General features: G+C 52.2%; 1 protein-coding gene across 1 annotated transcript in view; it reads left to right on the top strand.

The window, feature by feature from the left end:
• The window catches only part of BOC (BOC cell adhesion associated, oncogene regulated), a 57,277-nt gene that overhangs the window by 24,421 nt on the left and 20,154 nt on the right, over positions 1-12,702 (top strand). Inside the window, exons 2-3 of the mRNA XM_019474729.1 lie at positions 7,556-7,729; positions 8,120-8,398. Of these exons, the coding sequence (XP_019330274.1) occupies positions 7,645-7,729; positions 8,120-8,398 (364 nt within the window). The 5' untranslated portion in view covers positions 7,556-7,644. The remainder of the gene's footprint in view (positions 1-7,555; positions 7,730-8,119; positions 8,399-12,702) is intronic.

Raw genomic sequence — 12,702 nt, 5'->3', positions numbered from 1 at the left:
AAAAAAAAAAAAAAATTTAAAAAAAAAAAGAGAGAGAGAGAGAAAAGAAAGAGGGGGAACAGAAGAATGAAAACAGACCCAAGGGGCAATAGTCCCTCGAGCCATTTCACTGCATTACAATGAATATGGACTCTATTAAGCTCCGTTCTGCCTGTTAGTGTTTCCCAGGGCAACACAGCTCCCATATGGCAAGCATGCAGCAGATTAGGGTAGGCCTCTGGGCTTCATTGAGGGCCCGAGGCTTGACTGGCAGTTGAACCCCATCCTTCCCCCCCCCTCCTCACACTTGACACTGCCTGTGTTTATCTAAAGCAAAAAGGGCTGGGGTGGGAGAAGGGGGCATTTGGGGGGTTTGTCCCGGGGGCAATGGGAGAGGGCAGGGAGAGGGATGGGGCAGGGGGGGTGATGAGGGAGGGAGGTGGGATGGAGGAGAAAGGGGGTGGGGGGGGTGCAGCCCCTCATACATATTCAGGAGGGGTCTTGAATGGCTAGAGGAGAAATAAAGCAGATGGAATTCATGTTAAAGAACAGCCACAATCGCCCTCCAAAAACAAGGAGAGAAAAGCGGGCAGCCTTAAAGGAACGTAGGGAGCAGCGTTTATCCAATTAGCAGGGTTGTCAAATTGAATTTACTCAGAATGGAGGGGGAAGCCAGGGGGGAAGGAGGGAAATTAAGTGTCTAGGGCATGGGGGGAGCACGATATTGAAGAAAGGACGTGGGGTTTCTTTCTTTCTTTCTTATGCTTTAGCCTTGTCTTTTCAAGGGCTGGAGCTGTTTTCGGGGCGTGCCAAAGGGCAGCGAAAGCCGGCGTGCATACTCTGTTTTAGCACAGGGCTCCTCTCCTGGTAGCTGCAGAAAAAAGGAGGTGTATCCTGTGGGGCAAGGTCATCCTCGCATCCCTGGCCTGCCTGCAGCAGGGCTGTCTCAGGCTGGCGTCCCACCACCTCTCCTGGTAGCTGCAGAAAAAAGGAGGTGTATCCTGTGGGGCAAGGTCATCCTCGCATCCCTGGCCTGCCTGCAGCAGGGCTGTCTCAGGCTGGCGGGTCCAGCCACCCTGGGACCACCGTGCCTCAGGCATCGCCTGAGGCAAGCCACACTCGCTGCAGTGCCACCACCACAGTGATGCTGGGGAGCCCGTGGCTGGCATGAGGGTGGCATTTTGTTCTTCAAGCGGCCTCACACTCGCTGGCTGATGAAATGCCAATGTGAAGAGGCTTGCTGGGGCTCAGCGACGTCAGCCTGATCAATACCCGCTGGAAAGTGGTGCTCATTTCAGAGGAACTGTCGGATGGAGAGGTGCCAGAAACTGCAGGCATTGGGTCTTCAGGGGTGCGAGCAAAAGTCAGATGGGCGATGGGAAGGCTTTGCATCCTGTTGCTAATTCGAAGCCAGCACGCCCAGTCTCCTCCCTGGTGATACCACAGGCTGTTGCAGAAAGGAGCTGCCCAGGGCAGTAGCTTCGTCTTGAGGAAGATGGAAAAAAAAGTCGCAAAGATCGCTGCATGTTTTGTTTGGTTCATTGCTGGTTTGGTTTGCATGAGCAGTTCTGTTCAAGAAAAAAGAGCTGTTTTACCTGCGAGTTTAGTTTATCGTTTAGAGAGGTGTCTATCGCCACTGAATTGCTCAGGACTTGCTTGGAGAAAATCTGTGGTTTTTTAGTGTCACCCAGTGCCCAAGCACGATTTATAGTTTGCAGGCGAACTCGCTCATCTGCGTGGTGGTAGTGCCATGCCAGGTTTTGCTCTGGATATTTTCCTTCTCCCAGCTATGAACATGAATTTATCCCAGGCTTTCTCTGTTGTGGCTTCTTGATGGACTCACTGAGCTCACAAGTAGCCAGTAAGAGAGTCTTTTTTGCCTAATCACTTTAAAAAAGGGAGGGGGGGAACTCCTCACAGAGTTAATCAAGGGCTATGTTAACGGAGCTAATGCACTCTGAAGTCGGGAGCTTTCAGTGCTACAGAGGGAAGCAGGCAAGCTTTTATCCCTGTTTGCACATACACTGCGCTACCTCCTTGACTTTAAACATGGTGGTGTAACGTTGGAGGCTGCCTCTCTTTGCCCTCTCCTGACACCACCCACTTCCCATTCAGGATCCTGCCTCTCTCTACGGCATCCGCACCCCCATCCCCGTTGGATGCCCGGGCTGTTACATGGGAGGGGGAGCGTCTCTCCTGCTGCAAATCTCTCCTTTTCCAAACCCTTTCATAGAGAGTGAGTATAACTTAACGGTGTGAAATTAATACTTTGGAGAGGGGATAGGTGTTGCTAGAGGTTAGTTTTGCCCTCTGGGATGTTACTGTTTGATGGTTTGGGGAGAAAGTCAGGGGTGCCCAGACTGCCGTCCATGCCCAGGAATCATGCGGGGACTTTGCAGCTGACCTGCTCAGGTGTGTCACCTTGACAGTATTGTTTCAGCTAGAGGATTATACAGTTGTATGGTGGCTTTTTTCAGACGGGATGTGAAAGATTTGAGATCCAAGAACAACTTGCCTGATGGGATGGAGGTCCCAGTCAGAAAGCTTTTGATTTCCAGCCCTGCCACTGCTTTACTGTATAACTTTGGGCCAGGTTGGCTTCCTCTTCTAGCCCTCAGGTTCCTTCATTTGTAAAGCAAAGGGGTACCGTGGCTCTTTTCTCTTTTACATTTTCTTTTTCAGTGCTTTAAGCTCTATGGAACAACAAAAAAAATACTGTCTTGTATTAAAAACTAATGATTACAAGTAAAATTGGCATGCTGTACTGTGTAAGAGATTGATTTTTCTGAAGAGTTTAAGTCTCAATGTATAAAACGGAGAACTGGGAGTATCATTGTCCCTACTTGACCTGTTGGAAATGGAGACCAGCTGCAGTGAATTCTCCGGAGTCACCCAGGGTGTCCCCAGCTGGTAGCCGGACCTGAGCTGCTGCAGCCTTTGCCTTAGGGCAAAGTAGCCCCTTCCCCTTCCCACCGTTCCTCCCCCGCACAAACAGGGGCTCGGGGTCCGGCCACCTCCCACAACCCCAAACTACCCTTGTGTGCATCAGCAAGTTTGCCCCATCTCCCAGTCTGCCTCTGCCTTTCCCCCCCTGCCTGCCCGCAGAGCTGGGGTGTGTGGTGCGGGGATGCTGCCCCAGAGCCGGGGCAGAGGCTGGTTCCTATTTGTGAGCCTTGTAAATCACAGACAGCGTGGCAGTAACAAGGGCTGCTTGGTCGGCCCTTGTTAAGCAGGAGGGGGCTTGGGGCTGTGGGCAGCATTTCCTCAGTAAAACCTTCGGTTTCTAATCAGCAAACACCTCTCCTGCTGCCTGAGCTTAATTCAGATCCCTTTTTCCTTTCCAGCTTTATCACACACACACACCCCCCCGCACACGCGCCCGCCTTTCTTCTCTTTTATATCTTCACCTCTGGTTTTTCTTTCTTGCTCCTCTCCCTTTGCAGTGCCCTCCATCGCCATGACACAGCTGGGGCTGCGTGCAGGGGCCTCAGTGGACTTAGGTGTGTGGCGGGAAGCTGAGCCGACAGATTTTACACCCCCACCACCCCCCCATATCTGATGAAGCTCTCGTTAATTTGGTTCTCCTAATGGCCTCTCCTTTGATTTACTGGGCTGTCTGAAAGGGACTTAGAGCCTTCACTCCACCGACAGGAAATTGTTATTTTAACCTGGCAGGAAAGAATTAAAAATAAATAAACAAATAATTTTTGTTCCCCCCGCCCCGAAGCTCTTTAAGTGACTTTAACTCTTTCTTTTCCCAAATAGCAATTAAGCAGGGGCTGTTGAGGCTGGTGGTGTCGGTGGCTGCAGAAGTGTCAGCAACCAGGGGTATCTCACAGCGTGCCTGCCCTGGGGAGAGGAGGCAGCAGAGCAGGACACCGTCACGCAGCAGCCCTGCGGCTCCCGGCGCAGCAGCTCTGCGGCTCCTGGCGCAACCCCCTGCCTGGGACTGCCGCCTCTGGGAAGGCAACTGGAGCGCCTGGGGCCTCCTCTGCTCCCCACTTCTGCCGTCTCTCCCACTGCAGCCCGCTCTGGCGGTGCTTGCAGGGACGCCGGGGAGATCGAAAGCTGCCTGATTAATAAAGTTCCTTGCTTTGCACTACTGCAGGCTGCTTAAGGGCAGCATTTTCAAAAGAGGTCAGCTCCTATTTAGGCATCGAAATAACTTGGTTGCCTATTCAGGAGAGCTCAGCATGTCAAGAACTGAATGCTTTTGAAAATCTGGCTTCAATTGTGGAAGCTGAGAATTTCGAAATCTGGCCCTGGATCCTAATAGTTCTTTTGGAATTGATGTTTTCATTCATTTTCCTCATTATTTTTATGCCGGCCATTTACTTTTTGTACTTCACTCAGCTGTGAAAGAAATGGCCACATGTCCCTATTTAGAGCTCATATTCTGCCTGGAGGTTTGGGGAGGTACCATACACTTGTTGCAACACACCTTCTCTCCTCAGTCTCTGCTCAATACTGTTCAATCTGCCTAGTGCCGTGGCCAATTTTTTTTGATCTCCCCTTTTTTCTCCCCACCTATTGCCCTTCATCTTTTTACAGACCTGGGGGCAGCCAGTTTAGTCATTGCATCGATGTGCCTGGGTGGTCCTAGCTCACGAAGGGGCCGTTACACATTTCTGCGCCTTTGGCTTTGCCCTTCTGGCCAGAGGCTCTACGCAACACAGAGCTGCAGGGAGGTCTGGTTAGGAATGTCTTTGCCTACCCCATCCCCCAGCATGGGCTCCAAGGAGCAACTCTTTTCCGTCCAACATTTTTCCATCTTGCTGCCAAACCCATCCAGATAGGGGGAATGAGTCAGCTTTGCTCTGTAGGCTTCCAGCACCGAGGAACAAGACGTTAAGTCCTACCCCAAAATGTTTCTTCTACGTTGGTGGAAGGCAACCCAACCCTGATGGTGAGAGGTACAAACCAAACCTGGTTTTTAAGCCTAAACTAACTCAAAGTCTTTTCCAGATGAGTGTAATTAGTAGCGCATCAGTGGTGTCAACAGTGCGTGTTCTGGTGCGGACAGACCTCAGGCACTTTTACAGACGTGGTCGGTGGTGGTTTGCCCAAGATGGCTGCAGCATAACAAAGGGTGCTTTGGTGGCTGTCTTACATGGAGAAATGAACTTCAGTAACTCAGGTTGTCTCCAAGTTAATAGCTAAAGGGTCTTGTACAACGGTATGTGCTGGTTGATGGGGGAAACTCTACAAAGACAAATTGTTGAGACTCTCTTCTCTCCTTGGAGGATGAGAGTGATGCCAGGAAGGATGAGGTGTGTGGGAGGGAAGTTGCTCTCTTGTCAGTTTGGCACTGGAAGTTACCCACAGAGGATTTTCACATGTAATGGGGCTGCGGGCTGCAGTAGCTAGAGTGTGAGTCTAGCTGATCTTTCTGGGTGCCTTCAGGGTATGCCTAGCCTGACGTCCGATGGCCGAGCTCTGTCCATGCTCCTGGCCACCTGGAAGCCACGTCAGGCCATGCCGAGCTTGACCTAATTTACCCTGCCTCTCAGCAGGGCTTGTTATCTTGGCCTCACGGCCACGCTAACCATGGCTGCGTGACTCCTGGGAAAGAGCTGCCTTGCCTTGAGCCCGCTGGGCAGGCCGGCTGAGTGAGGTCACGTCAGCCTGCAAAGCGCCATGTAAAGATGCTGTTTGTGGCGTTTGCAAAGTTCCAGCTGCAGGTCACTTTACTTGGAGTTCCTTCCTTTTGAAATCGCCAGCTCAGAGGTGGCTTTTCTTTTTCTTATCTCTTCTCAACTTCATACGAATGTCTCCTCCGTGACTTCTCCCCCAAGCAGTGCTCTACGGCGTGGGGGGCAGGAAGGGGACAGCTTGTGAAGCTGTCAGAGGGACAGCCTAATTTGCAGAGATGCATGCAAGCTAGCTAGCTGGATTCTTGCTGTCGCTATGTGGACCTCAGCACAGCCAGCCACGGACATTGACCCCGCACTGCGCTCTTGCACCTTTCCTGTCACCAGAGGCCAAGCAAAGTCATTGGAGAGTAGCTTGGTGAGATTTCCCCAAATGCTGTGGTTCCTTGCTAGCAGTAATCAGCCTTGCCTTGAACGACTCACTGAACATCTTATGGGGAGTCTGGGCAGTCCTCACTTCAGGAGTTAGGAGGTTTAATTTTGGAGGTCATGCTTGAAGGGACTTGTCCCCTCTTTTTGGCTGAGATGGTCATGGAAAGAACATGCTCAAACAGGTGATGGCTCAATCAGTGACCATGGTGGAAGTAGGAAATACTGCTCTGCAGAGTCCAGGTGTTCTTGAGGATAGTGGTTGTGGCTAATGAGCTCGTTGTGTATCTGCAGGGGGAGCAGGCAATATAACTGCTGTTTGGGCTGGCTGCCATGGCTGGTTTGGTCTTGTGCTTCTCCACTGCCAATGTAGACATGCCACAGGAACAATTCTGAAATGCCTTTGAGACTCGCAGATCATCTTCTTAGTGCTGCAGCTGGAGGGAGCTCAAAATCCTGTAGATGCGTTATGATGTCCATAGAGGGAAGTCTCTCCTTGACTTCAACCCTTCGCCCTTGGTTGAAGCTGAATTCAGTCTAACATCCAAGGTGTCTCTTGGTGCAGCCACTTAGATCTTAAATCCTCCTGACCTTGCTTGTCTGCTTTAGCATTCATTCATGACAGTCTCTCCAAAACAGCTGCTGCAGCATGCAACTCTTCACAGCAATCTGGGTTGTGGCAGGTGGCCTTGGGCTTCAAGTTTTTTGGGGATTGTTGATGCTTTCAAATATGAACCTGGTGGTTTGTCCGGACAGGGTTGTTCAACTCAAAATAGGCAGTGTGTTTCAGGCAGAACAGTTAATCTGAAATCTTTCCATAGATTGGGTCTCTTAGTTTAGAATAAAGGTATATTATGCCAAATTAGTGTAATCCACCCTCAGCTCACTGCACTGAATTTAAACAAATTTAGAACTGGCCATTTCTTTTCTCCTGAAAAAGTGTCCCCTCTGCTTCAGAATAATTCCTTGCAGAAATGCCCTGAGAAACTTTTACATGTCATAAGGAGTCTTATCTGGATTGAAACATAGGTATGCCCAGTATCAACATGGCCAGTGTTTCAGGAAGAGACTCTGAAACTGTGGAATCACCTCTGTTTTCATATAGCTCAGGACTTGTACCTACTCGTTTACTTTTGTGTTCAAGCTAGGATATGTTCCAGACACGGCCAAGAAGTGGCAGCAACACTTGGCGAAAATCTCCAGTGACACTTTGTTGGAAATGTTTGTGTTTTGCTCCTGAAAATTGCCTGGTGTGCACTGCTGGCACAGTATAAGCATTCACTGCGCTGAATCTGAAAGGGGGAAGGGGAGTGAGTATGTGTCTGTGTGCACACATGTAGATTTGTACCGAGGGCTGAGGATGAGATGTCTTGGGAGACTCTCGACCATGCCTGGGGGAGAGGCTGGAGAAGAGAAGTGCTTGCATCAGTGTCTGTAGCCTGCTCAGGCCACTGGCTCAGTGAATCCCTGGGAGTTCAGGGATGTTGGTAGAGAAGCCAGACAGGGCTGGAAAGCAGTTGGAAGTCTGAGGGTTTCATCCATCTTGTCATCCACAGGAATCCACTGCCGCACCTCCACTGCATCCCCTGAGGCAGCTTATGGGACCCTTCCCTGGGCGCCTCTGCCCCAGGACACACCGCATGGGATGGCAATGACACATGGAAAGAAGAGACCCATGTCCCCCATCCCTTGCCTCATCCTCGCAGCCGCTAGCTGCTTTGCCAGACTGAGTGAGTTTCTGTTCTTACCCATTTGTTCCATTTCGTTTATGTTTTGCCTTGATGCTGGTTAGCATAGCCATGGCTCAAGCACAAAGTGGTTTTCTCTCTCCACTGCTTCCTCAATAGCCTTGACCAAAGGTCTAGGTTCAAACACTCCTCCAGAGAAGAAGGGGATACAGATGGAGTTGGACATCTCTGTCTAGTGGTGCCAAGAAGAAATGGGGCTGGTGTGCATCTCAAAGAACTTGGGTGGGCAGGTGGGGAGCTAAGGGGAAGGTGCAGCACAAGCGGAAGTGATGGGGAATGCAAAATGTACCAGCACTGCAGTTTTTTTCCTCTGTCCTTTCTTTTGCTGAGTCTCACAGAGCTTTCTTATTCCCACTTTTTCCCTCTGTGCAGGTGAATCTCTGCAGGTCACAGTGCAACCTGCCTCCACTGTCCAAAAGCTCGGGGGCCCAGTCAGCCTGGGGTGTGTGGTGGACCCCCCCAGAGTGAACCTCACCTGGAGACTGAACGGGAAGGAGCTGGCTGGATCGGACGAGGTGCTGGGTATCCACATCGAGCGAGGGAAACTTGTCATCATGGCTCTCAACAACCACACCGTGGGACGATACCAGTGCATTGCTCGTGTCCCCGAAGGAGTCATTGCCAGTGTCCCCGCAGTGGTCACATTAGCTAGTGAGTAACTTTAGTCCTCTGCCATCCCCTGCATTGCTCGGGCCATCGCTCATGCATCTTGAGAGGCTCATCCACACTCACTTGTTCACGTTGGCATCAAGGGAGGGCTCCTTTGGCTAAGGCCATTTTGTAGCATTTTTGATCATGGACTGGCTGTCATGTTGTGGCCCAGCCACGACCCAAGCAGTCCTCCTGCATGGTAGGCGGCAGACCTGTCCTGCAGTGACAGTTTTTGCAAGACCACAAAGAGCAGGAAATACTTGAGCGATGGGGTTTGTGTGCGTGGTTGGTTTCCTAGCTGTCATGTTGTCCCATCTGGTTGCTGACTTCTTGATTGAGGTGACCAAAAAGCACCTGCTGGTGCTGATGGCCAAACTGCTGCCTAGGCTGCTGCGGGGCTGTTGCCAGTGCTGGGTCAGCGTGTGCTAAGTTTTGCTGCCTTCCTGACCCACAGAAAGTGAAGTTCTTTGCCCTGCTCGTGCTGTGGTGGGTCCTGTGCTTTTTTGTGTTGCCCCTGGACTCATCATAACCAAAGTACCAGCCCCCATGCCCACAGTAAGGAAAGGTTGGTCTGGTTGTGGTTGAGGAGGCGCTCCTGAGCACCTGCATTAAGTGGCTGGTGGCCCTCTGTGCACCATTGGGAAAATCCCTTGCCAAAAGGCAAGGTGAGGGAGAGGGATGGTGGGAGAACGGTTGCATCGAGATGTTGAAGGCAGAGGCTGCATTGTCCTCATTTGGTAAGGCAGGCACAGAAGTCAGCAGGAGGCAGATACAGGAGAGCAGAGTATCTAAAAGCACTTGTAACGAGGTTTTTGTCTTTAAGGAGCAGGAGGCTGTATTCATTACCACTGCTGTTGGTCCCGGGATGGTGTGCTCCCCCTTTCCAGGGCTTTGTCCTCGTCCTACGAGGTTGCAGTGGCATGGCAGCAAAAAGCCACCTTGTTTCTGAGCCACAGCTCTGAGTGAAGGACTTTGCTCCTCTCTCTGAGCTTACATGCTCCTCACTGCTGCCCTCTGGCATTGGTGACAGACCAAGGAGACATGTGCATGGGAGGGGGTGCCTTAGAGTGGGGAACTTCTCTTATGGGTGCCTGGTTTTGGCCAGATGTTATGCTCAAATGTGAGAAAGTGCTGTATTTGGATGCATCTGAAAAAGGGCAGCCCACGCCTGCTCGGAAATGGGGGGGGTCTGTGTGGACCACCCTTGTTTAGGCAATGAAGAGTCTGATCTTCTCGGAGACCCGTGCAGTTTTTGGTGGAGCAAGTGCGTGCAGAGGAGACCGCCATCCCCTGGCAGTGACAGCCCTCAGGCATGGAAAGGGCTTCTTCTTTCCAGCAAGGGGGAGTTTGGGGCTAAGTCTTAAGAAAATGAAAAAGTGAAGATGTTTGTGCAAAGTGGGGGCTGGCTTTGCTTTAAAGCCAAGAGCTATTGGCTTGTCACTGATACATTAATCAGGAGTGAAATGTTTAGGCCAGGCTGGGTGGGAGGAGGAGGCGAGGGAAAGCAAGGGGAGAGTTGCTGAGCTCTGAAGCTGGGTGGGAGGGGGTTGTCATGGGGCCGTATCTGTTGGGGGATTTGGCCTGAGCCCTGTGCTGAGATTAAGTTTCGGAGAACACATTCCAGAGCAGAAAGGGGGCTGTGTGCGCTGGTGGCCTGATAGAGAGAAGGAGAGGAGGGGAGAGGTGGATGGGATTACCAAAGGCATGGTTTGCATTTAGGAGAGCAGGGTGTGCACAGCTTCTCAGCCTGATCGGTTCCTTCTTAGGCTGATCCCCTTTTCTTTTTTCCCCCTCACCCCAACCCACCACCACCAGCTCTGTCTCCTGGGACAAAGCATGTCTGTTTGACCTATCTGTCTGCTTTGGTCTAGTATCAGTGGTGGATGGGAGACAGGTCCTAGAGCACCAGAAGGTCCCACCATGTCCCTCAGGACAAATCAAAGCCACAACTGAGTAGTCCGTCAGCCCTCTCCAGGAGCCAAATCACCTTCAGCTACCAGATTGCAACTGGAGATGGGGGTGGAAAAGAGGGGGACTTGCCCATTGCTGTGGTCCCTGCCATGACAAAGGCACTACTGCTGAGGGGAGGTCAGGAGCACCATCCAGTGGAGCGCACAAAACTGCAGCCAGAGGTTGAACAAGCAACTAATCCATCATGGAGCACCCCTGTGCTGCGCTGCATGGGTCCCTTGTCCTTGAGGGGAGGTGGGGATAGCAGAGGCCATGTCCCACGCACCCGGACAGCCTCAGGTGATAGAGACCCCCCAGGTGGGGAAGCGTTGGCAGTCAATGAGTGAAGAGAGACAGAGGGCAGCCCAGGAAAGACGTGGGGCTGAACGTGTAGGAGGGAAACCTTCTGGAGGGGTTCAAATAACGGGTATCATGTTCATGAGCTGGAGGCTGCTTGCAACAGTAGCTTTGCAATGGTCTGAAATAACAGAGGGCACAGATTTGTGGTGGGACTGAGTTTGAAAGCTATGGTAGCAGATGTGCCACGGGCTCTCACGCAAGCTCCAGACCTCCTCTATAGGGCCTTGCTCTGAGCTGGTTCAGTGGGGACCATGTTTCTGCGGGTAGAGAAGGAAGCCCCTGGCAGGTCAGCACTGCAGTTGATACATCTCTTCCAGATCACCTGCTGGGCTGAAAGAAAACCCTCTGAAAGTCTTAGCCCCATCCAAAAATTATTTTGGGGGGCCAGGAGGAGAGTGAAACTTGAACATGACTGAAAGCAGTGGTGGGGTGTGGGTGGAAATATTTTCAAGGTTTATTTTGGAAGAGGACCTGGAGTCATTGGAAAAAGTGTCTTGCTAGGTTTCGAGGGGTGTAGGTAACATCATCTGGCCAATTTTTAGGCTATTTCCACTCCTTTCTCTCCTCCTTTGGAGGAAACAACCTCCCAGTGCCCCAGGCTGTGCATGCCCGGTCCCTCAGGGCCTCCTTGTGCTTTGCTGACAGTCAGCAACCATCGCTGCCATGCTGGCAGCCACAGCATAGCCTTGGGACCGATACCTCCTTCTCCTGTCTGTGGCACAGCAACGCCGAGTCCATCTCTGCTCTCCGTGGCTCAGAGGGCTGGTTGAAACTAGCATTTAATTCCTCCAGCGGAGCTAAAATAGCCATTGTACAGCCGAGGGGTAGAGGGAGGAGGGATTTGCAGAAAGGGGGAAATTTCTTAAAGCAACAAAAGGAGCAGCACTTCAGGCATTACCTGGGCACTTCTGAGTCCAGTTAGAGCTGACCTGGTGCTCCATGATCCCACACTCAAGCTTGGCAGCCCATGGCACATCGGCGCAGATAGATACCTGCTGATCACTGCTGGCCTGGCGTGCTGCGCCAAGATCAGCCTCACATGGCCCCGAGGCAGCCCTTCGGCCCGGCAGTGATGGGCTGGAGTCTGGGACAGCTTGAATGAATGGGGCAGGAGTATTCCTGGTTTTCCAAGCCAGGTCCTAAGTCTTCATATGGCTGAGAGCTGCAAGAAAGAGAAAGGTATTTTCTCTGCCCACTTGCAGGTGGCAAATTTGCCATCACTCCAGAAGCCTTACTCTGGCCCCTCTCCTGGGTGGAGGTGATATATGAAAAATGTATGGCTGCAGTAGGCTCTGATGCAGCCGGATAAATCCACCAGGGACACAAACACAGTGCTGTGGGCTGGTCCTGCAACAGCAAAAGGCTCAGAAGGTCAAGAGCCCTTGGTGGAGCTCACGGGGCAGCTGAAGTGCAGGGCTGGAGCAAAGCCGGCAGGCAGAGGTGGCGAAAGCCGTGCAACTCCCAGCATTCAGCTGTGTGCGTGGAAAATCAGTGCAGTGAGCACAACAGCAAGCCTGATCTGGATAAAGGTGACGTTTAAAAACAAAACAAAAAAATAGATGAGGGGTGCAGCAAAGGGACTCCACCTGTTCCAGTGTATCCCTCACGGCCAGGGATGAGAGGAGTGCGGGGCGCCTGTGTCCCGGGGACACTGTGGGACAAGGGAGGCTCATTGCCCTGTGGCCCTCCATCGGCGCTGCCGGCGAGGGCAGCCCTCGGCTTTGCGGCAGCACGTGGGGGAAGCCAGGCCTCAACACGCGGCACTCGTGGGCAGTGACCCTGCACCGGGTCGAGCTAGGCATCCCCCAGGAATTTGCAGCTGCTTTCTGAAGACAGCCCCATTCATTTTCCTCTGCCTGGGCCTCTCCTCTGACGGCTCCCCGGAGGCGGTGGCGGGAGGGAGGGAGGGAAGGGGGTGGCTGCGTGTTGGAAAAGCATTTGCTGAGCAGGTACGGGGGGCTCTGGCCCCGGGGGCAGAGGTGGGGTGAGGAGGG

The sequence above is a fragment of the Aptenodytes forsteri genome, unplaced genomic scaffold (assembly GCF_000699145.1).
Source record: "Aptenodytes forsteri isolate BGI_AS27 unplaced genomic scaffold, ASM69914v1 Scaffold61, whole genome shotgun sequence".
NCBI lineage: Eukaryota > Metazoa > Chordata > Aves > Sphenisciformes > Spheniscidae > Aptenodytes > Aptenodytes forsteri.
Note: the sequence above shows the minus strand (reverse complement) of the source record. Positions and strands in the feature narration are given on the sequence as shown.